The following is a 25,573-nucleotide window of genomic DNA, read 5'->3' as shown; positions in this document are numbered from 1 at the left end:
TGGATAGCTGGGAGTTAATTTTTAGTTTGGATACTTGTTTGTTTGCAGGGGATTGGGAGGTACTTGGGTTTTTTTATGCTTAGGCTGATGACTAAGTGTGCATGAGGCAATAGTAAATCAGAAAGTTTAGACAGCAAAACATTGTGTCTATTTTCATCTGTGTGTGATGAAATTCTGGACATAGAAGGGTTTCTGAAGGAAAATTGGATAAAGGTAAGGTGAAGCATTTCTTAAGGAAAGACTGGAAGTTACATGTGGTACAGTTGATATGGTGGTCTTAGGTCATAGATTGGACTCGATCTCAGAGTTCTTTTTACCAACCCAATTGTTTCTGTGAAGATATGGTGAAGGAGGGATTAGTAAGCAAAGAGGAAAATATAAATGAGTAGTTTGGAAAGTGTAAGTGGTTGGGCTGGTAAGGTGTTGAATTTGTCTGAGTGTAAAGAGCAGTTAGAGGAATAAAAGCAAACAATTAGATTAAGCACCAATTCATGAGAACTGGAAAAGAAAAGTGGAAAGTAACATCTCCTGGAATGTGAGTTAAGCAAAGAAGTGTAGCAAGGATGTCCAAAGGACAGAGTTACTGAAGCTGGTGAAAGAGCTGGGGATCAGTACCTGGATGCTGCAGCTTGTGGCAAAGGGTGTTATAGAACAGAACGTGTAGTCACAAAGCTGCACCACGAGTTGCTCCTTAAATTTATAAGAAGTCTTGATTGTGCATTGCAGTTTTAAAGAAGAAATAGATCCCCAAACAGCCAACACTGAAAGGGGCTTTACAGGGGTTGTAATGAGGCTGATTTTCACTTCTCATAGTACAAATCCAAGCAGTTATTTTTGATCGGACACACACACCATGACAACACAACCATTAAATGCACAGTGAGAATGCTTACTTAACTCTGGTCATTGGCTTGGTACATGGACATGAAGCTTTTCTTGATCTTTGTATTTTTTTGTTGATCACTAATCATGCACTTTTCGAGTTGTGCTTTACTTGTATTAAATGGATATTCTTAGCTTGACATAGCAGATGAAGTAAGCATGCATGATTGAGCCTTCCTTGGAGTCAGTAGGAGTTGCTTTATGACTGCAGAATGAGAGTCTGTGGAGTTGGCAGGCTCTTCTGCCTGTTCTGACAGTGATCATTACTCTGTTTTGTCTATACATTCGTTATGTTGGGCTGTTAAGAATTTGGCAGATACCATTTATCTCAAATTGCTCTGAACTGAAATAGCATGTTGACCTTTGTTTTCTTTCTAGTCGTTTTAAGACTTATGTTTTAAAGAGCTTTGGGTGCTTTGGCGGGAAGCCCTAAGAAATAAAGTTGTCTTTCCCTCCCCTCCCTGATTTAGAGAAGTACTTAATTCATAATGGGATGGGCACCTTTTCCTGGACAACACAAAGTAGTCAAATTCTTAACAAACCTGTTTTTTCAAAAATGGGTAACATCATGAACAAACCCAGGCATTTGCATGTGCTCCATTTAGATGAACAAATGTCTGAGAAGAGGCAGACCGATGAGAGATGACAAAGGAATTCCACAGACTAAGCAGAAATAGGTCAGTTTCTGGTGGAATTCATAAGCTCCTTGGTCGCTTGCAAATCTGAGGGAGGCTGCTGGCTCTGAGAGTTTCTCCTGAAGACAGCTGCTATTGAAAAGCTCTGTGTGGTAAAGTCTGTATGGTGATGCAGTGTTACCTAGTGCTTTGCTGACTTGCTGGCTTTGGCTGAAATTGGTTTGTGCTGCTGTTGAAGATCTATCAGAAAAGGAACGCTTGTTGAGTGCAGGATTAACTAAGTAGCTGAAGCGTGTAAATCCTGGCCATGCTGCCATGTAGAAGGACCTTGACAAGCTGTGGAAATGGGCTGACAGGAACCTCATGGAGTTCAACAAGTAGAAATGTGGAGTCCAGCACCTGGGGAGGAACAATCCTACGTACCAATGCGTAGTGTATGTCACCCAGGTGGAAAGCAGAGCTGCAAGAAGGGATGTGGGGGTCCTGGTGACAAGAAGTTGACCATGAACTATCAGTGTGCTTTGGGGCAAAGGTGGTGGATAGTCTCCTGGGCTGCATTAGACAGCCAGCATTAGAAATGCCAGCAGGTAAACTCTACCCCTTTGCATTTTAGAATGCAAAACTTGAATTTAGATTTTATAAAAAACCCTGATTTTACAAAAAAAAAAATGAACAAACAGAAAAGAAACATGAGCTTCTTAAATTAATTCTTGCTCATATGCAAAGCTGTTAACTACATTAAAACTGAAAACCTTCAGATGGGGATACAATTAATGCAGCATACACAAATGGGATTGTTAAATTGACATATATTGTGATAGCAGTTGATACCTTTGTGTAGTGTGTGATGTAAGGACAACAGTTCACTGGTTTATGTGGACAGTGTCCAAAGCAGTCTGTAGTAAATGTGTTACTGTTTAAGTTCTTGAAATGCTAAGCTTGTGTGGAATTTCCTGGCCTTTATTTAAGAAAAACCATCTATAACCCACAAATGGTCAAGATGCTTAAAGTGTAAAAATGCAAAGCCCAAACCCAGTAGGTTACTGTGATCATTAGAGGAATGCTTTCAATTTAAAAAAGAATAAACCACAGAATCATTTAAGGTGCAAAGGACCTTTATGATCATTTGGTCCAGCTTTTAACACAGCACTGCCAAGTCCACCATTAAATCATATCCCTAAGCACCACACCTACAAGTCTTTTAAACACTTCTTGGGACTCAACTGTTCTCCTGGACAGCCTGTTCCAATGCTGGAAAGCCCCTTCAGAGAAGAAAGATTTCATAATTTCCAAACTAAACCTCCTCTGGCACCACTTGAGGTCTTTTCCTCTTGTCCTATCACTTTTTACTTTGAGATGGACACTTATCTCAACTTACCTCAACTACAACCATGTTTCAGGTAAATAGTAAATGCCAATGGAATCTAATTGGTTCCCTCTATACCATAATACAAAAGTTCAGTATTGGAAGTCTGGAGCCAACATCATATAAAAACATTACATGGAGTTGCTTGATGCTTGTTTGAAAACCAGAACATATTAAAAGATGGTCAGAGAAGAGCAGGGATTGGGAGACTGAGTAAAGGGAATCTTTCACATGGAGGTGTGCAGAGTTGACTGCTTTTTTTCTCTCCTCACTGTTACGTTTTGTTGAGGTTATTGTTGTTTGCTGACATATTCTATGCTTCATTCTTCTCTACTTTGCAGTTGCATTTGAATTTTTTATATACACTGTGTATTTTATATATGCTGGATGATCTTTTTTCTGTTATCCCTGAACTTTTTTTGTCCATTTCTCAAGGTTAGCTTCCTTTAACCAGTAATTAGCAGTTGCTGAGTTGTTTGTAGACTTAAGGCCTCTATACCATCCTGTATCTTTGTTTTCAAGGCCTCTCTTGTCATGCTATGCCTCTGCTCTTCTATGCAGCTTTTTGTTCTGGGGTCATAGGTAATCCATTCCCTACAGAATAATCAATTTTTATTGGTACGTATTAGCTGTTACACACACAAATGTAAATTTGTACATTCGGTCTGTGTGTGTATGTACTTGTATTTATGTACAGGTTTTAGTTAGCTTTGGACAGTTGTGTGATGTAGCACTGAATGATTTCACACATTTATGTATACTATTTATGGAATATATGTAGCAAATATTTATTGATGTGTATTATACATAAAAATATTTATAGAAATAGGTATTAGCTCACAGAGTTGACGGAAGCTAAGTAAAAGCCATACAAGTTAGATGAGTCACCTGGTCTTTAGATAGAGTTGGACAAGTTAAACAAAGCTCTGGGCAGGCCAGGACAAGTGCAGAGGGCTGGTTATTCACTTCACACAAGGCCCATGGCCTGTTATCAGCAATGCACCTTGTTTATAGGGTTACACCATTCCCTTAGGAAAATGCTGTTACAGCTATCCCATCTTTCACTTGCAAAGTTACAGTTATCCAAAGGTTCGTGCATAAGTGATCGCAATGAGATTTTTCAGAACATACACTGATCTTAAGTTATCCTGATTACAAGTACTCCCCGCTGAATATATAGCAAAAAGTAGCAGGCACTGCACATACCTGTACAAATGATAAGCAGATGCCTTATATTTAATTTCTAATGAGCAGGAAAGAAATTGCTTAAAGAGTGGTGTCATGTTGCTGGTTAGAATCCTTGTCCTTGGAGGCAGATTCTTTAGACAGAATTGATATAGTCCCTTGAAGTGCCCTCAAATGTACTTTAGAAAAGAATTTGTTTCTGCAGTTCTGCTGTTCTTTTAATTACTGTGTTGTGGTTTTTAGTGAAGCTGTATTTCCCTTGTAAAGTGGATTTGGGTTTCAGTTTGTATTTGGCAGATAACTCTTGTTTGCTTTAAAAGTGAGCAGATTTTAGCTTCTGGCATATCGTGTTACTGGTGAACAAGCCTGTTCAAAGAACAAAACTAAGATGAGTGGAGAATATGAGAAGGGGCTGGAGAATACACCAGCAAATTTCTTTTAAAGTAAAAAAACCCAGTGTGGCACCATTCCTTAGCTTTTCACAGTACTAATAGGCTAAGAAATCTAAATTTCTTTTTCATAAAAGTCCTCCATTACAGAACTGGTGGTCTGTCACCTTTGCATAGGCTTTTATTCATTGTGCTGCCAAACATATTTCTGATTTGTCTACTTAATGGTTTTACTTGTAAGCAGACCAAATTCCAGGATGGTTTTCTCTGTTGCCTATCATTCATCACTTTGTCACTTTGGATTCCTAATACTCTGTGCTCCTATTTTTCAAGTTTCAGCTGTTCTTTTAATGCTTCTCTCTAGTTTCTAAATGTTCCTCGTCTGTGTTTTCTTTTAGTATTCTGTGATACCTGGTTTGAATCAGTTTTGTGTAACTTAGTTTGAGATATAATCTCTCTTGGAATTAATATGGGAGAAAAATTCTATAATATAAAAATAGTACATTCTAGCTTGAAGAGGGAATCTGACCATAAATACAAGTAAAACTTAGTATTTTACTACCACTACTTGTAATAATTAGGAAAATGTTAGAACTTTTCATATGCTAATGCATCCTCACATCATTAACATGTGTTCAGTGCATATTCAAGTGTGTTAATGTGTTGAAATATTTCTGTGTGCTGATACATAGCTGTAGACATGAAGAAGCAATTTTTAGGTTTGATTTAGTATGGTGTAGGTTTCTGGCTTTATAAAAGTGTAATTGTCAACTTGAGGACCTAATATGTTCATGGTTCATAGGCAGCTTGACTATAATTGTACGTACTTAGTGTTTGTATCTGAATGGTGAAAATGAAAACTTTTTTTTAGAATGTAGATATTATCATATAGACATCAAGTTTCTAGAAACTTTGTGGATTTGGAGCAAATCCAGGATAAACAGAGACTAATCCCCTCATTAAGTGCATACATGTCTTGCCATCTTTGAGTAGTGAGTCTGTTCTGGTGTCCTCCACGGAGAAGTGGAGGTGAGGTAAGGGAAATGCTGTGCTTTTTGAAGCTAGAGTTCTCCAGGAGGAATAAATGACTACCTCCACCGGCAGAGACTTAAAAGAATAGTAGCAGAATTGAAAATCAGTGTCCTAGATTTCTGCTGCAAAACAGTTGCACAAATAACCCCTTCCCATAAATAATGTAGCGATCTTCCTGGCTTGGCTGCTGTGGATTGCAGCTATAGAATCAACATACACCACTGCCTATTTTAATACACAAAGTACTCTCTGTTGGGGGAAAAAAAATCTTTACTGGGTATGCTTGATTGATGTATTGATGTTAATGCAGCTACAAGACAAATTTGCAACTGAGGGAGCTAATGTGGAAGACAGATTTAAAGGCAATTTGTATCTCTTAGGCTGCTTTGCTCCTGTATATCTAGGTCACTTAACGTCTTCTGCAACCCTCACTGCTATTTCTTCCAATCAGCAGCTCTAAGAGCAAGTATAACTTTAAAAATTAATGTAAGCTGTTGGTAGGAATTTGACTCTTGCTCAGAGGAAAGCTACAAATGGAATTTGAGAATTTCAGTTTTCTGAACTGGTAGAGAGCACAAGTGCAGTGTCTATGAGAACACGTAAGACGGGAATGCCAGCAACAGTAGTTGAAACTCTTAGTTGTGTGTTCTTTTGTGGGGTGGCTCTATAAAGGAATTGGTTATTGTGCCCCTGTTACTGGCTCTGGGCTGTTGCTGGAAAGCTACAAAACTGCAGCTTGAATTCCTTACTAATGGCTGGGTCCTGTTACCTTTGGCTTACTGTGTTTGTATGTTTATCCTCTATGAAGCTGGTACAATTCAAAATCAAGAGTTTGCAAATCTGTTTAGCAGATTTTTTACTTTGAATAAGAGACTAAAAGCTTTACAGGACAACTTCATTTGTTTGCCCTTCCCTTAGCCTATGCCTTCTCTGACTTCTTTTTTTTTTCATTAAATGTGTGTGTTTGGGGATGTGATTGAAGTTGTGGTAGCAAGTTTGATGTACCTATACTTCATAGGAACACCTTTGGTGCTTCTTTATATTTTGTTATTTTTATTGATGCTTCATGGAGTGAGTAGGATGTCAATAAATAATGTAAGTCAGCCAAATTTTTGTTTCCCAGAAATTTCCAGCAGAATCTTCAGGGTTATAGAAAAACTATATAGCTATGACTGGTAATTCATACTGTTAAGTTTCATTCTATTTCTCATACTTAGACTGAAAAAACAGATGATAACCTATCCTAATCAATTTTCCCGTGTCTAACTTCTTGCAGCTTCTCTCTCTCCCTTGCTGATTTCATCAGTATTCTATTTCTGTGGTCATTTAATTGAAACGTGTACAAAATAGGTGTTCTAATATTACCCTTGAACAGTAGATTTCAGCTAATCAGAGGCTACATTTGTTGAAGTTATGCATACCAGAATTTGAAACTTAGACACCCGTCCCTTCCACTAACCCCCTGCAGTTATTTCATGTGCTTCAGCTGCAGTTTGTGCTTCTGGGGCTGGTGGCAGAAGCCCAGAGTGAGTGGGGGCACAGAGAGTGAGTTGTGTGTGTGGTGGGGGAGGTTCATGTCATCCTGGTCATCCCTATGACTTCGCTCATGACAGATGAAGCCATATCTGATTTGTTTTGCAGGAGGAAGATGTAGTTAAAACCAGAATGTTAGAGTAACTATCGAGCCTAACTACATTTTTTTAATATGTTTAGATATTCAAGAATTTTATGAAGTGACCTTATTGGACAATCCAAAATGCATTGATCACTCTCAGCCATCTGAACCAATACAGCCTGTGAATACCTGGGACTTCTCCAGCCTTCCAAGCACAACAGTGACATCAGAAACATTGCCAAGCAGCCTTAGCCCCAGTGTAGAGGTATGATATAGAAATCTGTTTTATTTTTCTTGTTGAGACTATTAGTTCAACGTTGTTCTCTAAGTTTCCTTCATTTTATGAAATATTAATTTTTAAAGAAAATGTACATTAAGATCAATATTCATAGGGGATTTAATTATTGAGACATTTAATAACATGTATGCATTTTGCTTAGTCAAAAATTTATAAACTCATTTGTCAAATGTACCATTAAGTGACCATTAGATTGGATTTATGCTTTGATTTTGGAGCCTCACTGACAGATTTAGTATGCTTGTACTGATCCATACATGTAACTCTTGAGTCATTAATTATTTGGGAAATGTGAGGTTGTGTCTTTCTGATTAGTAACCTTTTCAGTCTGATCATAAGAAATTCTCTGTTACTTCTGTATCTATGCTCTGGAAGGACTTGTTTTTGAAAACTACATGCAGCCAGTTGTCACTAGCGAGTGGTGAGAAAACTGATCAGGAAAATGCACACTGATGTACATTTTTCACTAAAACAAAATCTCCTTGCTAAGTTTAAACTTAAAATGTTCCTTGAATATTTTCACATCAGAGCTACTATTTGTCGCCAAAGAGGTGAACTCTGTGTTCAAACTGTGCCCTGGAAATGGACAGCACTGGAAAAAGTGTGTGGGCTTGTTAGTAACTGAAGGCAGTGTGCTTTGCTGATCCATTTTCATGGAATGGTTGTAGAGCTCAGGAGGAGCACTGGGAGAGATCAGCTGTAGGGCTGGTGCTGCAGCCTGTAGGGAAGCTCAGGAGCTTGTACTGCTCAGCAAAAGTGGCTGGGATGCCTTAAGGAGTGAACCTTTATCAAGGGCTGTTGGGACTGTGTAAGAAGGTTCACTTAGCTGCAGCTCAGAACTGTGTGATGTGCTAATGAGTTTGTACAGTTAAAAAAAAAAGTGCTTGTGCTCATTCTAGCTTTTTTCAAATCATTCATATTGAAGCTAGCATGAAATACATCGGGAATGCTTTAAAGGAAATTGAGAATGAAATCCAAAACTTGTATTGTGGAAAGTAAAAATGACCAGTAGATAAAAGGTCAGCCAAGACAGGGGATGAATTACATGCTGCAAAGAACTGTTAAAATATCTTTACATGAAAAAAACTGAACCTAGGCATACTGGAATTTTCAGGCTTGTAAGTAATTGAACACTAAGGAATTAAAATTCTAGTTGAACTTGCAGTGTTGGGAATAGATTATTTTCTTTGATTTTTTTGTGAATTTTGGTATCACACGATTATTACTAAAATTTAAATTGAATGTCTCTGTGGAATCTATTATCTGAAATTTCATAGGGAGGCCACTGTCATCACAGTCACCTTAATAAACTGTCATGTTTGGAGGAAATGGGGCAATGTTAGGTTATATGAGAAATAGCATGGAAAAGGCCATTGTGATATTTGCCTGTATGCCATCATTTAAATCTAAGGCTTACAGCAGTAGAACGTCCCCTTCTGCAGGTATTGTGGGAATGGCATCTCTTGGAGGCAGGAGCAAAAGGAGCTGTAGGCAAGGCATATTTCATCTACTGAGGTCTTTTGAAATAAGCTGGTTCTAATGTATTTCATGTTTGAATGTGCAGAGAACTTAATGAGGCAAATTGAGAGTCATTGCATTTGATTCCAAAGCAGTTGGTTTCTTAAAAAGATCTAGATTATTTTTGAATCTTAGGGTGAGTCAATCATGGCATGTTAATAGATGAAAAGGACATGTTATTGACATAACTATGGTGTAAACTCATCTATTCTACTTGGTCTGCATAAGGCTTTGCTGGAGATGTTGTCAAGTTTGAGGTACCATGGGCTGAAAAAGATGTTTAATTTCAGTGCTTAGAAGAAGAGATTGACATGAAGGATCTAAAGCCTGGAAAGAAGTGAGGATTGGGAAGGTTTAGTGCTGCTTGAAAGAATTGAACACTTATTTGGGAAAGAGAAGTTTCCTCTATTTATAGAATGAAAAAGATAATATTTTGCACTTATGCAAGATGTACTAGACTTACACTATAGAAACAGACTAACAAAACCATTTTAAATATTTTTCTTAGCACCAGAATAACATAGTACATGGCCAGTCTCCCTTATTGAAGGTCTTTGGAGGCAGCATAATGGTCTTAAAGGGCTTAAATGTTTTGGGTTTTTTTTCATCCCTGTAGCGCACCTAGGAACAGTGTAATGGAATTGAGGATACGTGTCCCTACCAAACCATTTTGTTACTAGTGAATATACTCCAAATTGTAGCAGCCTGGGCTTGAAGCACGTATTTGCTGCTGTGGGATTTGTCTTACGATGTTGCCGCTGTAGGACGTTTTGTGCTTCCCCTGCAGGAGAAAGGGACGTCTGAAGTGGGGAATAGTGTGTGATGTTCATCCAGGCTTTGTGATTATTCACTCCCAGCCCCCTGCAGAAACTGTTTCCAGCCCTATACAAATGTAGCCTTGTCCTTGTATCTTTCTGTGTTGTAGATGAAGGTGTAACTTAATTACAAAGTCGCATCTTTATTTTTTCACATGTGCAATTGAACTGCCAGGAATCCAAGGCCTTGTCCTTGATACAGCGCCAGTGACAGTGGGCACACTGTCAGGGTAAGGTCACTAATGCATTGAGAGAAGAATTGCCTGGTTTGGGAAAGCTCACCAGGGATGTGAGTGTTCTCATCTGCGCTGTTAGCTTCTCCAGTACAGTCTGGTGGCCGTGCTAGTGTTACCCAACAGAACCTGATATGGTGTGGATTACCTGGTTATTTTCTAAGTAGCCTGGATTTGAGCATTTATGACAAAGCTACCTGTCTTCCTTCCTATATTTCGTATTGAGTAGCATGTGAAAATCACAGTTGTTTGACTTTCAGTATATGAAGGTCAGGTTTTAGTTTTGCTTCCAGTATTTCAAAACATAGGTGCATATATTGGTGTTGACCCCAGTTCATGTGAAAATGAAAGCAAACTTTTCTCCCAGTCTCTGTCACTTACAGTAAATGTTGCATTGCATTTCATTAGTTAGAATACTTGTTTCCATGTTAAGCTGGGATCTGAACAAATTTGGAAAATGGTATTTTGGTATTGGTTTAATTTTTGTTTTTCTAGTTTGTCTGAATGTCGTAGTTTAGCTTTCCAATATATGTGAAAATTGTTACATAAACATATAATCTTGTATGTTTTTATCAAACTTAATTCTTCTTTGGTGACTTTTTTTTTTCTTTATGTACCTACTAGGCAATACTTTTTGCTCAATATTTTAAGATTTTATAAAAGTTACAAGGAGAAATTCTCATGCATTTACAGTTTATTTTCCATATACTTGTATATGTATAGTATGTGAAGATTTATGTTTTAATGCTTAATGCATTTTGGTTTCAATAATGCTTTTTTAAGCTACTTAGGATATTTTAACAAATTATTTTCTATTTGGTTTTAATAAACCCAAGGGCATAATAATTCCAGTACAGCATGTGTTAAATTGAGTGATTTGTTTTGCTTGCTGACATTTACTAGAGACTGGGGGAGCTTGGATTTAGTGTATCTGATTTTGTTTATAGCTAGCTTTTAGAAAACACTCACTTTTCAGACTTTCAAGGCTGCTGTCCAGTCCAGTGTTAGTTCATTAACCATACACAAGCAGATTGGCATGCTGTACGCACTTTGAGATTATTTTAACTCTATTCTGTGTCTTGCCAGGCTGATGTGTCTGCAGGTGATATGAATGGAATGGTTTTTTTCTCGCTTGGACATTGTTAGCCTTTGAAATGATGTGTTTTAACTCTGTTTCTTTTACCTTTTTGATATTTTTTTCTGTAGTTACTGTGGGCCAAATGAATATTCTTGCAGCTGACACTTCAATGGTATATGTAAGAGGTGCTGGAGAGTGGAATATAATGCTCCCCTAAAGTGATTAAGGATTGAATTACAAGAACTTGCTACACGGCTGACTTTGGGAGTGACTTTTTAGCAATGTGTGCTTGTGTATATACATAGAGTAGTGGTGTACGAGCTTAGGTTGCCTGAGGACTCCTCATGGCACGTAGCCTACTTCTGGTTTTTCCTTCCTGCTCCTGAATCCAAAGACTGGAGTTTGGAATCCCCATAGGCTGTGTGTTAGAAAAAGTCAGAGCTACAGATTTCAAGTTTTCCTGCTCACAGCAATCTGTTTTCTTTTCCACGCTCTATATTTCCTGGAACATTATTTAACAGTTTTATTTGTTTCAGTCCCCAGTACAAAATGATGGGGGGAAAAACCCACGAAAAAAATTCCAGTGATTGAAGACAGTGATAAAGCAGGAAAGGAATGTTAATCCTTTCAGTACTAGAAACTAGTTTAAAAAACCAAATGCCTGCAGTCTGAAAAGGACGAATGGTTCATCCTTTTCCTTGTGTACATTAAATACTGAGCTCAAGTGTGCCTGGCAAAGCGAACAAAGGTGAGAGAAGATCTCGGCGCTGTGTGAGAGCGGAGCGTGTGCGGGAGGGAGCGGCCCCGGGAGCTGTTTGCTGTGATCTGTGCTGCCATCTCTAGGTGGGACACACTCCAATCACTGCAAGAAATCTCTGACCTAACTGAGTAATATATTGCTCAGGAAGTAGTCTTGTGACAGTCTTTTTTATCTTTAAATCCGTAGGATTTGTTTTAGTATTTTAATTGTTTTAAACCAGAGATTTTAAACCAGAGAAGTTGTTTGCTGTTTAGCTTGAATTTAAAAGTAGCCACAATAATTTGATTTTTAGATGTTGGAACAAAACCCCACTGAGCGATGTCTCAAAGGAAATTATTTACTTTAGGACATGGAACTCAATCAGGAGTCTTACAGTTGGAAGAGGACACCTTTGTATTTAGTGGGTAATGGAGTCTGAAGGACCTGGGTCTGGTCTGTGGGTTTCCCATCTATCTCCACATGCCCGTGTGTTTAGTATCTGGCATGCAGAGACTGGCTAGCTCTCCTCTAGGGCCTTTTGCCAAATTCTTTTTTCATACAAAGAAAGCAAAAGAGGAAGTAAGGAAACAGCAGATATGTCTGCAATTTCAGCTAAAATTTCATGCCAAGGCAGAGTGGGAAGGAAACTTCTTAACGTCTTGCAATTACAAAATAGCTCAGTATCACCTATGAGGTCAATTACATTGTGAAGGATTGTGACCAGCTAAGTCTTGAAAGTCTCAAGAACTGGAAATGCAGAACTTTTCTGGTCAGTCTGTTCCAATGCTTGACTACAGTCATGGTAAAAAAACCTTCACCATATTTTTGACTGAAATTCCTGTTTCAATTTATTTGTGGTTTCTAGGTTTTTTCCATCATGCAACATAGACTTGGCTTTGTCTTCTGGCTAACCCCACTGTAGGTACTGGAGGACTGCTTTTAGGTTCTGAACTCTTTCTCCCAGCTTGAAGAAGTTCTGTGCCCACATCTTCCCTTTAAGGATCAAGGCTTCTGTAAACCCTCTCACCATCTTAATTTCCCTCTGCAGAACTTGCTCCAGGTTATCAAAATCCTTGTGTTTGGGCCCCAAAATGGAACGCAGTGCTCCAGATGCCCTGTTGGAAGTGCCAGGCAAAGGGGAATAATAGCTTTATGTTACTACTGGATGTTTTTCTGTTACCACAACTTCTGTTCACCTCCTCTGCTGTTAAGGCCTGCTGCAGGCGTGTGTTAGCTTTGCTCAGTATCTGTCAATGTGAATATTTTGAAAAGGGATAAAGTTAAACTAACCTCATTTTCCCATACAATATGGGAATTGTCTATGCCTTCTTAACCTTTTTAAAATTGTGACAGTTTTGTATAACTTCTTAATAAGATAAGCTCATGTAGTCTGGAGGAAAGAATTTTTGATGTCTGGCTCCTAGTGCAATGAAAAAAATCTGTGTTTAATCAGTGGCAGTTTGTATTCAGAATGGAATGCTTCATCAAGCAGTTAATCAGGATCTTAGTGGAATTCTTGTGAGGTGATACCTGCATGTGTAGAGTGCATTATTAAAGTGCAGGCTGCTCTTTAGTTCTGCTTTTCTGTTTCTGAGTTTCAACTCCAATATCTTCACCTTCACTTTACAAATCATCCTTACCTGTTGCATTACAAGTTGTTCTGGTGAAAATCCATGACCTATTGTACTATGTTGAAATACCTTCTTTTGCTTTAATATTTACAAAGAGTCAGTAGTGATTAGCTTGATGATACGCTGTGTCTGTTTGTTGTGCTCCTCATTATTGTACTGCCATTTTATTTCAGCAGCTAGTATAGTCCTGGGTTACTCAGGAGCTTCAGTGCTTTCTCTGTATTAACTTTACAGTGAGGAAATGGTATTTGGCTTGCTATGTATTTTGCCTTCAATACTTGAAATCCAGGCTGTTTGTATAAAGAAAAGAATGTAAGTCTTGAACCGAAGCTGAAAAAGTCTTCCAGGGGCAGGCTTCTGGTCAAAGTGAATTCAATAGCAAATAAACAAAATCCTGATGCTCAGTTCAGGATGTATACACAAGCAATAAAAAAACCTAATTGTTTTTTATAAACTTGTAATAATTACATCTTGCAGCCAGATTCAAAGGTAGCTATGAAAATAATGGCATCTTACACTTTTAGTGCATTCTTTACTAGAGTAGCTGAGAAAATGCTTGCAGATGTGATAGTGCTTGTACTGAGTGGTTGATGTGTCTCCTCAGGTATGCTTAGGTTGGGCATTTGACATTCCCTTGTGAGGCTGAGCTGAGCCTGCTTCTCTGGTTACACCTGTGACAACTCTGTGTTGTGTGGCTTTTCTCATAGCATCCAAGAGCAAATTAGCATTTAAATAACCACAAGCACTTTTAGATTTGTGGATAGTTAAAGGAATTATTTATCTGCAAAATCAGTATTTTCCAAGGCATTGTTTTCATTTGCATGGTTTATTTCTATGCATAGTTTTTCCTTTACTTAGTTATCTGGTGGCTTTGCAGATAGAATCTGCCACAGTGGAAAAAGAATAGGCATGTGAAGGTACAAAAAGTGACTGCCAAACATAAGCTGAAAGAATTCATTAGTAATTCAAGGAAAGAAAAAAACCCATTTCTTACCTTTGTGTTTCTCACATGAGAATCATCCTTTGTTTAATATTAATGCCATGAATAGTGGTGAATAGAAATGCATTTTTTCCTTCTGGCTAAGCTGTATAGAATAGTTGTTACTGGTTGTTACTGAGATCACTTGAAGCTGACAGGACAGAATGATATATTTTTAATAAGAATGAATGACATTGGAAAAAATCACAATGTTTCTCACAAATTCAGTAGAATAATAATTATTTTAATGACTAACAGCACTTTGTGAAAAGTCTTACTCTTCTGTGCATGAAAGGATGACTTTTCATGCATTTCATGATAATGATTCAAGTTTCTGTGTGTTCTTTAATATCTTTCTGTTCCTTCTCACAATACAATTTAAAGGAAAGAAGGTTCTTTGTTAATTTATTAAATTGTTTATTTACAGTAGTTTACTTCTGGATTTTTTACCTATTGCTCATTTTGAAAAGCTTTTTTCTGCTCTCCAAAATTTAACGCATACTTGCTCATTCAAGGAGTCTTATTATTTGTTTTCAAAAAGCTGTATTATTTTTTCATATGGAAATGCTAAACCTCCGGAATGTTTGAGTCTTGGTCAATATTTTTTTAACTTCTATTTCTTCTATATACAGTATTTCCAGTGAAAAGGCTGCAGAAACTGCTTTTGGGTCAGGAAATACTTTTTTTAATGCATAGCGCTCTTATCTTTGAGGCTTATCTCTCTGTACACTACGTTTATGGAAATGCCTATTGGTGTTTGCCACAAAATCTTCTGGTCCTACTGCTGTGGAGTTTTTCCCTGTGTGTGGACACTGAAGGTGGGTCTTGAGAGAACCATGAAAGTTTCCAGAAGGACTTTTAATCCATTGTAGTAGTGCAGTGCTTGGTAAGGGGCTCCAGTGTACCTTGGTTGTGCATTCTGTTCTGCTTTGTGCAGTGCATGCCTTGCTACATTTCAAGCACACTTGTTTTGAGGTGACTTTGTGTCTTCTCTGAAGTGTTTAGGGTGCTTATTTGTGATGAGCAGCCTGATCCACAAATCCTCAGCAAAGAACTGCCTTTTCCTCACCTCTCTGGATAGGGCTCTTCTACATCTCATAGTCTGCATCAGTAACTTGAAGGAAGTTATGTGCTTGCTGTAACAGGACTAATGGCTCTTGGGTCTTGTTGGAAGGATCGTGGCAATTAGGGGAGGAGAAAAACGATATGTTAATGATCTTTAGTTCTAAAAGTGTCCCAAAGAAGGCAAGAGAACAAAAAATTGAGATTAAAAGTGATGGATTCTCAATGTGAGCTAATTGCAGCCATTATTAATCTGCAGAAGCTTGATCTTCTATAAGGTGGCTGAGAGAAATTTCAGTGATGAGCAGGATTGTTAATCTTTGCCCTTCGTGGACAGAGCATGAGGAACAAGCCAAATTTCCATGTGCTATTTGGCGTCCTAGAGTGGTTTGTGCAAGAAATGTACATTTGGACTGACTGCATGTCTTGTATTAGTCACTGAAGATGTTTCTGGCTTAGACACCTGACAGGAGCCAAGTTACCTAAAAATGCATTTCCTTAGTTTTCTTTAACTTTTTGGATATTTGCACTTAGTTAATTTCTCCGAACCTTACAGTCTTCCCAAAGGAATACTTGAGAAATGCAAGAATTTCTTTGTGAGATACCTTGTGTGCATTCGGTATGAAAGTAATCCCTCCTTCCCTTTTCTGACACAGGAATGTTTCATCAGCTTAACTTGTTCTTTTTGGTTTTTTTGAAGTTAGAATTCTAGTCTTCTGTCTGGGTTCAGCCAGTTTCAGCCGTCTGAAAGGTGCATATTTTTACCTCTGATGCTTTGTAGCAGTGAGAACTTCACCTAGGTGGTGACAGCAGAAGTTCTCAGATTTTATAGTCAGTGTAAAAATGAAAAATACCTCTGGCTTGACTTGGACATACAAGGTAAAAATCATCATCTTAGTGGTTGAATGGTGTAAGATTTATCTTAAAATTACATTCAAGTTTGTCCTATAAAGATATCACCTGCCCACAAAATAAGATGTGTGATTTTGGAAAGATTTGTTTCCTTATATACCAGGTCACCCCCTTTGCCTCTTCTAGCAGCCCTGACACCCCACCACTTCTCCCAGTGTATAGGGAAGTGCTGGGAGCAGAGCTGCAGGAAGTTTAAAGAGAGTGCTCTAGACACACAGTATATTCTAGAGTTGTTTTGATGCAAAATACAGTCAGTTGTACATCTTGGAGTAAAAGCAAAATGATGCAGATAAGATTTAATAGCTTGAAATTGCTAATTGAATTATTTCAATATACTTCACTGTGTTTGCAGCAAAGGTGGTAGTGGGGGACCTGACAGGACAAGACAGTGGGAAGTGAGTTTGTGAGCTGATTTCAGTGCCTCTTGAGAGAAATTAATGCTCTGAGGTTCTTACCAATGTCAGGTTGGTGTTTCAGAGTACACAGGAGGCTGTTTGTGCCCAAGTGTTAGACTTCTCCGTGCTAATTAGGCTGAGAAGACAATGCCTGCACATTCAAACTGTGCCTTGTCACTGCATTACAGCCTTACAAAAGGAAATGAAATTCTAGGTTAATTCAAGGCTCAAAATAGCATTTCCCTTGCAATATGCATTACTCTTTCCTTGCTACTTTCTTCTCTCCCTGATCTACATGGAATATTCCATTCATTACTGCTTAGGAAATCAGTTATTTTGCAGTCTGCAAATGCTGAAATGACGTTAGAGGAGAAATACTTGTTTGCAACCAAAACTATTTTTGAACAAACGCTTCATTTTAGAAATTGTAGCTAGCTAAGAAAAGCTGAATTGAGATTTTTTTGCTGTAAAATAATTTTGTATTGCATTTCATCAAATGATTCCCTGTGATGCTCATGTGTTAGGTAATCCTGACAGAGGAGTATATGAAACAGAATACGAAGAGGTACTTAACTGGTATGGAACAGGATTTGACATCTTTTGTAGAATACTTGCAGGGATACATTTAAGTTTTTCAGACATAGATAGCCAAAATAGGTTAAGAATTTTTCATGAAACTTAAAGCGTTTGTATTTCAGCCTGCTGCTTTTTTCTCCACGGTGTTTCTACCTCTGAATGAATCCAAAGGGAAACCTGGCACTCGCTCAACTGTTTTGACTATTAAATAAGTGTGCTTTTTCGCATTCTGTTGAGATGGTGTTTAGCTGTGACTGAAAATAAACCTTTTAAATGTTTGGAAATATACCTGCTATGCTGAAACGATGGATTGCTTATGCATTGTAACAACAAAGGTAAGACGATAAAGCTTTTGATTAATGCCTACAATCCTGGAAGTTCTTGTTGAATCTTGCTTCCAGTTTTTACTACCTGTAATGGTAGTAAATGATCGTTTTCTAGTGTTGATCTTTTTCAACTTTAAACTGCAGAGATAGTCAAAATAAATTTTGTAGTTGTTGCTATAGAACAATCACAGATGTTAATGCTTTGAAAAGGTAATTATGCACATGTTGAAAAGTGTAGTAGAATGATGGTTTTCTTCTCATTCTGCAGCAAGGCACTCTTTTATAAAAATTTACTCTTTAAATGTGCTAAAATAGTAGTTTGCTTTCTATTCGAGAATAGGAAATTCCGAATGATGTTTTACATAACCTTTATCGGGACGTGTTTAAAATAATCATCAAAGAGAAGAAGATGAATCTGGCAAGTCGTGTTAGGGATGGATATATTTCAAAATACTTTATTATTTTGACATCTTGCTGCTTTGAGATGAAGACACACAGATAACTTAGTGTCATTACTTCTGTGCTAGGGTAAAGTTTTATGTAAGTTTGTTTTTAATGCAGTCCACTTGTAACTGCTAAAGATAAAACCTGATGTATAAATGTAATATATTAGTACTGTGCTTGTGAAATATTGACCTGGTGAATTTGATCTTTTGGAGGCTTTATATTTTCCTTCATGTAGTAAAATTGTTCTGTATTCCTTCCCTTCCCTGGATGTTGAGACAGTTGCTGTTTTTTTTTTTGTTTGTTTTGTTTTTTTTTTTTTTAAACCAAAACAAAAAAACAACAAACTGATTGAACTTCTAGCATTCTTCTGGATAATTTGAAACCATAAAATTTGTTTATATAAGCTTCTCCTTCCTGAGAAATAGAATAAAATTGAACATCTTTGAGGATATTAAGTGGATTTAATGATAGCCTTTATAAAAGAAAAATGCTTTCTGGATTTTTTGACCAAGGAAGCAAAGGTTGACTGGAATGAATGAAATTATCTCGTCTCTCACTAGGCAAAGGAGTCTTTCTGATGTCTGAACTGTCACAGTTCTTTTGGAAGTTAAATATACCCTTTTAAATCACGTTTGAATGATAATAATTTGTGGTGCTTCGGCTTTATTTATTTTAGAATATTCTCTTTTGTACAGTGAGATTGGAATTGGATCTTGATTGCTTCACTTCAGTTATATTGACATGTGCCTTAATTTTGCTGCACTTATTTTAAAAAGGCAGAGGCAGAGCTGTCATTTTTATAACTAAAGTGCTTAACTTTAACTTTATTTTGTGCATTTGTTCACTTTCACATATCTACTTGTCTAAGAGCAGAAAGACAATTTATATGGAAGTTAAGCCAACAGAAAACATTTGGTATAAAAAAAAGGATTTTTTTTTTAGTATAATTAGCCTAACTCTGTGAGTGTGAAGAAAGTAAGACTGCTCACAGGAATGTTGCACAGGAGAGATCATCTCTGCACAGCACAGACTTACATGGGGTTAGACTGATGGTGAATTTCCCCCTGGAGTTATCAGCACTTCATCCTTCCTGCCTGCTTCTTGCGTAGTTCTGGCCTCATTTAACTAATTGCTGCTCTGTAGTACCTTGTAGCTTCAACTAAAGCTGTTTATTTGAAGTTTATTTTAGGAAAGAACTGTTTGCTTCCCTGTGTAGCTGTGTGTATCTAATTACTCAGAAGTTGCAGTCTAATGAAAAGTACATTCCTTGGTTTTGTGCATAAACCTGTGTTTAAAATCTCAAGAACAATCAATGCATGTAAGTAAGGCAATTTTGAAATCAGCATTATTATAATGTATGATAGAATTAGTAAAAAATATTAAATGCTTCCCCTTTCTCTGCCTTGAGTGGAGGCATATTTGAAATAATTCATTGTTACTCTTTATTTCTGTCTAGGGAAGAGGAGAATTTGGCCAGTAAGATGAATTTTCTAGTGGATTTGAGAAGTCTTTTGTAATTTGATCTTTAATATTTCTGTTTTCCTTAATTCAGAAATCAGATTTAATCACAATAAGTGAACAGGTCCTTAAACTAATTTCTGTCCTGTCTTAAAAGGTTTGAATTGGTTTACTTTGCCCAAATCTTGTGCAAAGAATACTGATTAATACAGTATTTTTTCCTCCCTATGTGGGCACATTGGTTTGATGTAGGTAGGCAAATTTGCATCACTGCAACCATGGATACTATTAAGAGCAGGCACGTGGGCTGAGCTTACAGTAATGACTTTTATTTAAGTCACAGTTTTAAATGAGTTCATGGCACTTAAAAATACAGAATATGAAAAGTCGTTGATTTTTCCAGAAAAAACAATTTTTAGCAGTCATTCTTAACTTTATTCCATAGTATACTTTCAGTAAAGCAGTTGAATTTAAAATTACAATGATCTAGAATAGCATTAAATAATATATCTAGCCTGACAAGTGTGAAAAAACAATTGTTTTGTACCATTTTTATTTCAAAATACTAAGAAGCATCCTCCTTGCACTGCTCCAGAGCAGTATCAGTGTGGTGTAGTCCTTGTTTCTGACAGTAGCTAAACTCCAGTATTTCAGGAGAGGAGAAATGTATAACGCATAAACCTATTACTAAGGGTTAATTGCTGAAGGATTTTTTCTTAAGCTGTGAAACTTAAGCCATGAGACTTCATAAATTCTGGGTCTGGGCTCATGGTGTGGCTGCAAGGTGCCTGACCACAGGACCACAGTTAGAGCTGGTGTGGCTGAAGTGGGGAAGGAGACACTGATTCCTGCAGGTTTCCTCACTTGGCTGTGCCATTCACTATAGTTCAGTCCCATTGTTATAGTTGGTTTCTGGAATTTGCCTCAGCTTAAATCAATTGTGCGTAATTGAATTTTGCACTGAAAGTGATCTTGTCCGACCATCTGCTTAAAGAAGGGGCAGCATCAACTTGGGCCAGGTCACTGAGGTCTTTGATTTGGTTTTGTAAGCCCCTCAGCCTGTCTCAGCTAAAGCAGTGTCTCCTCTGCTGTGCACAACAAGGGCCTAGTTTTGTTTTCTTAGTGTCCTCTCTTAGACATGAGAAGGCTGTTATCAGCTCCTGTCAGTGCCTTTCTCTGTGTGAACCTTTCTTCACTGTGCTTCAGCCAAGTGACCATCCTGGTGGTTTTCCACTGTACTTGATCCTGTATTCCAGGTCTAACAAGTGTTTGAAGAAACATAAAGAGAGATTGCAATGCAAGTTTTAGCCTTCTGTATGATGTACTGTGTGCATAAACCCTAAAAGCTTCAATGTTGGTAGGACATAAAATATGAGAGGCAGTTGTGTGAAAACAGAAGCAGTGAAAAGCTAGGCTTTTATGTATAAACTTGATGGTGAAATTACTTGGTGGGCCCAGAGGAATTTGTTTTCTTAAGTGGAGGAACAAAATACAGAATTTGAATTTAAAATTGTAGATCAGATGTAAATAAGTTATATGGGCAATTTTTACATTGAAAGCTTAAGAAATAGTTTCAGTACTTAATAGTATACGACAGCTCTTCCAAGTTGGCACGTGTGAATGATGTGTCATAATGGGTTTTGGCCAAGGACTTCATTTTGCCAACATTCTGTGTCCTCACTAAAAAGCAAATTGCTTTCCAAACATATTTGATTGGATAAATCATAGTTACCTGGTGAGGCAGTTGAATAATACTAATAGTAAATAATTTGACTCTGCTGTGTCATCTGGTTACAGTATTGAACAAAAGGGTGCAGAATCAGTCATAAAATCTTTGGGAAGTGAAAAAAGGGTGCAGCTCTAATGTTGGCAGCATCTGCAGATGGTATAATACTGCTCTGGCATGCAAGCTTGATGTATAATGCAATGCCAAAGAAACTGCTGCCTACTAGATAGTTGGGAAGTGTCAAAATCCAGGATGGTTGTCTGCAATCTAAAGGACTGGCCAACTTTCACGTGGAGTAGCAGACCAAGTGTGTGAGGAATGTTTGCCATATTGGGTTTAAAGGGTATTTGATAAAATCAGTGAGGAATACACACTGAGATTACTGACCTTGTGGTCATGCTGGGAGAAACTGTCCCAACTTGCCTGTACTTGTGGTTCTGAACAGCCCTTTCAAAAGTTTGGAGTTTTAATGTACAGAATGAACTTAGGCAGAGGATCATGCTTCTAGTCTCTACAGGGCAAATAAAGAAGCCCAGTGCAATATCAGATAGCTGGTGGTTAATTCTAGGGGTTGTAGCTAAAGAAATTAAGAAATACTATGTTTTGGATTCTGTGTATGGAACTGAAAGTGGTTTCTCAGAGTTTTGAAGATGAATATGTTTCAAGGTGATTACTGGTGACACCAAGAGTAATGCAGGTGGCAGAGAGGGATGATGGGGGAAGTGATGAAGGGACTTGATATGCAAAATCTGAAAAGCTGTATGATGAAGTATGAGAAAACTTAAGACTAACTTAAGGCAAATCATTAGTAGAAGTTTACATTCTTACTGTGTATCGATTACAAGGATGTAATAATCTTTCTGCATTTAACTTCTTTCTAAGGGAGTTCTCTTTCTGTTAACATGCTATTTGATATTCTCCCAGCCAACAATATTTTAAGACTCAAAAACTTTCTGGGCCAGAGGCACTTGCTCTATAGTATTCCTTGGCTTTCCTTTGTGGGGATTATCTAGTCTCATCAAAATGTGCATAGAATATACAGCCAAAGGTATAAAAGCTCTCTCTAAATGCCTGCAGGTATACAGGGTTATTTAATTGATAACCCAGAAGTTAATAGGATTGTGTAGATATTCATGCTGGCATCAGTGATGTTGGTATTTGTTGGAATTTGTGTGCTTCAGGAAACTGGATACCAAGCACCCGAGATGTTTATATGAAGCTGATGAATTTTACATGAAGCTCTTCTGTTGTTTTGTGTGTTTGTACTTACTTCTTCTGTTTTAAATGGAAAAGCTGCTAATTAATACTAGAAATAAGTGACAAATGGGTTATATTTGGTTATTGCACCAGGGAGTTGGACTGACTCTGAGAACATGGTGTGGAACATGTTTAGACTGGAGATGCTGAATACAGTAGTAAAAAAGGAGAATAACTTTTTGAAATCAATCCTACAATTAAGACCCCTTCAAAGCATTTTTGTAACTCCATTTGCCCGCCTGGAACTGTGGGGATTTCAGAAGAGCTGATCATCATAACATGAGTAATTTTCCAGGTATTAGTGGCAGCAGAGTGGTGAAGCATTCATTCCTGATTACTCTTGCTTTGCTGACCTTGTTTACTTTGGGAAAAGAATTCAATCTATGGCTTCAAAACTCAGTTGGTGCTGCTGAGAATGCTTCTACCCCTTTTTGTTCACTGCTCCCCTGCTAGGAAGCTGGTAGAACTCTGTATGCTTTTCTGCTGGCTACTGAGTGAAAACAGCTCATGAAAAAATCAAACAAGCACTAGACCTATTGTAAGATAGCTGCTGAGATGGAGAGTTGTTAGTTGTTGAGCAGTTAAAGTGATTCAGATGCCTGTGAAAAGGCAGGTAAAATGGTAAGACTTAACAGCTCAACACTTCAGGAAGGAGAAGGTGAGAAGAGCAGTGATTCTCTCTGTAGTAGAATCAAATCGTTTGCTCAGTTTGGCTCCTGCTCATGGAACTGGACCCTCTGAGTGAACAACTTTGGCAGAGTTTCTTGTTGCAATGAAAGCTGTGGGAGAAAACAGTGGGTGCATAAACGTAGGGTTGTTCATAGTTGGGCATATGGTCTCAAACACGATTCCTTCAGTAGACAGAGCTATTTGGATTTCTTGATGGCAAAAACCCCAAAAGGCTTCCTCTCTTATTTGAAGAGAGATTTCAGGATGGCTGAGCTCACTGGCTGGTTATCTGGTATGCTGCTAGTCAGATTTATTAGCCAGCACTGTGCTTGATCACTTGTTTTGTCAATGCAGTGCATTGCACCAGGGCTTTGTTAACACGAGGGGTGTTTTTACACTTTATTTGAGGCTTAATCATAGTCTGATGTTTTGTCAGGGGGAATTACTCATACTTTCATAAGTGGGAATAACATTACTTGAATCTCATTCCTAGGACTGGTATTTACCAGACCAAAAAAGTAAAACTTTGAAAACATATTCAGGTGGAGACCATCACTATTTAAGAGATATTCAACCTTGTTAGGTTTGTGTGTTTGTAAGATATGTTTCTTTGTAGACCATACACTGCCCTATCTTGGTTTGGAGGAGGGAAGGACATTCTTTAATGAAATTCTACTGCACACTTAAAGTATAACTGAGAGCTGCTGTCTTAAAGGTCAGTGTGGGCAGGAATCATCAGCATTTTCTGAATTCATCTAAATGCCCAACAAAGAATGAACAGACCCTAAGGCGTTTTAGTGACAAACTCATGTGGCCTGGAAGAATGATTCCCTAACCCTCCATGCTGTTAGAACATTGGAACAATAATTACTTCCTTCTTTCAGTCTTTGTGCTCTAACAGCGGGTTTACTTGTGCCACAAGTAAGATTTGTTGAGGACATTTTTGCTCTTGTCTTGGCAGGGCTGCATGTGCCAGCCTTCATTCACAGTTCTCTCAAATGTGCCATTGAGATGGAGAACCACTGCAGAGAATTCTCACTTCTCTGGCAATTCTTTCCTGACTGTTGGAAAAGTTGTGTGGTAGTTGAATTTAGCCACCTGCATTTGGTGTGCCTTTATTACCTGGTGAAGGCACCACTGCTGCAGAGTGCTTTGTTTGCATGTTGTGCAGGTGACACACCACTTGCACATCTTGTACCTCAAGCTCCAGAGCTTTTCTCCTAAGCAGACTCCAAAGGCTCTTCTGACTCTCCAGCTGCTGGAGTGGTGGGTTGGCCAAATGTGGTAGCACTGAATCCAGAATGGAACAGTCACTTCTGGCATTCTTGCAAGATTCTTGGACTTTATCTATGTGCAGAATAGATAACACTCTGCAGATAATGTTATAATGATGAACTTGGTCCATTTTTCTTCTGTGATTAAAAGATGGCATTTCACTTTTGTATGCTCATTCTTTCTTTGAAAATAAGTAGTAATTCAAAACTGTACGTATTCCTGTATGTTTTTGTAAATGTTTTTCCCAGAAGGAGACTTCTTTCCCATTCTTCGGTCTGCTGTTTTTTGTATTTGGGAAAGAAACCAAAAGCCAAGCTGTTCATATGTGGTAAAACGCAAGTATTTATCACATGATTGAGTCTGAAAAATCGAATGCTTTGGTTGCTTTAGCTCTAGTTTAATTCAGGTACAGTTCTCATCAAAAGAACTCCAGACTCAAAATGAAGAAGAAATTTCTGTCATAATTCTGTAGTCTGAAGTGATGCTGCTGTAGCAGTTCATTTTGAAAAAAATCCCCGAACAAATCACCTTTCTGCTGCTCTTTGTAATTAAATTCTATAATAACAGTTACTCAAGAAGGCAAAAGGAGGGCTGTTTTATTACATAAAATCTTTCTTACCTGCTGGGTTTCATCTTTCTTCAGGCTAAGGAAATGGCAAGGGATTACTTAGGTAATTTGGTGATATAACTAAGTAGTTAACTTAGTATTTAACTTAGTGATCTGTTATTAGTAAATACATCTTAAAAGCTGTTTGTAGAAGATTCCTGGAAATAAATGTCACTTATATGATGCATTTATTTCCTAACTTGCTAATATATTGTTTACAGGATCTGAGGTACACAACTGGTTTTAGGCCAGGAGCTGTAATTTAGGTGACTGGAAAGAAGTCTGTAGTTGGGCTAGAAGCTGCATGGTCTTTATAACACTGTTCCTGATCTTATTTTGATTGATTGAAATGCTCTTTGGAGACCATCAGAGTATTCTGAGGAGATGGAAAAGTTCTGTTTTGCAGTGTGTTATGTAAGGGCCACTGCAAATTGCACACACACAGCTGGAAGTACTATTAGAGCAGTG

General features: G+C 37.8%; 1 protein-coding gene across 14 annotated transcripts in view; it reads left to right on the top strand.

The window, feature by feature from the left end:
* Nucleotides 1–25,573, top strand: part of DLG1 (discs large MAGUK scaffold protein 1) — a 145,014-nt gene that overhangs the window by 7,301 nt on the left and 112,140 nt on the right. For 13 of the 14 annotated variants that reach the window (XM_066326390.1, XM_066326393.1, XM_066326394.1 and 10 more), the window contains exon 3: nt 7,203–7,369. In XM_066326390.1, the coding sequence (XP_066182487.1) occupies nt 7,203–7,369 (167 nt within the window). Of the gene's footprint in view, nt 1–7,202; nt 7,370–17,515; nt 17,676–25,573 lie in introns of those variants that run through there. The other variant, XM_066326391.1, reaches the window with a different exon arrangement.

Source organism: Sylvia atricapilla, chromosome 10, assembly GCF_009819655.1.
Source record: "Sylvia atricapilla isolate bSylAtr1 chromosome 10, bSylAtr1.pri, whole genome shotgun sequence".
Taxonomy (NCBI): Eukaryota; Metazoa; Chordata; class Aves; order Passeriformes; family Sylviidae; genus Sylvia; species Sylvia atricapilla.
This window is presented reverse-complemented; position numbering and strand designations above follow the sequence as displayed.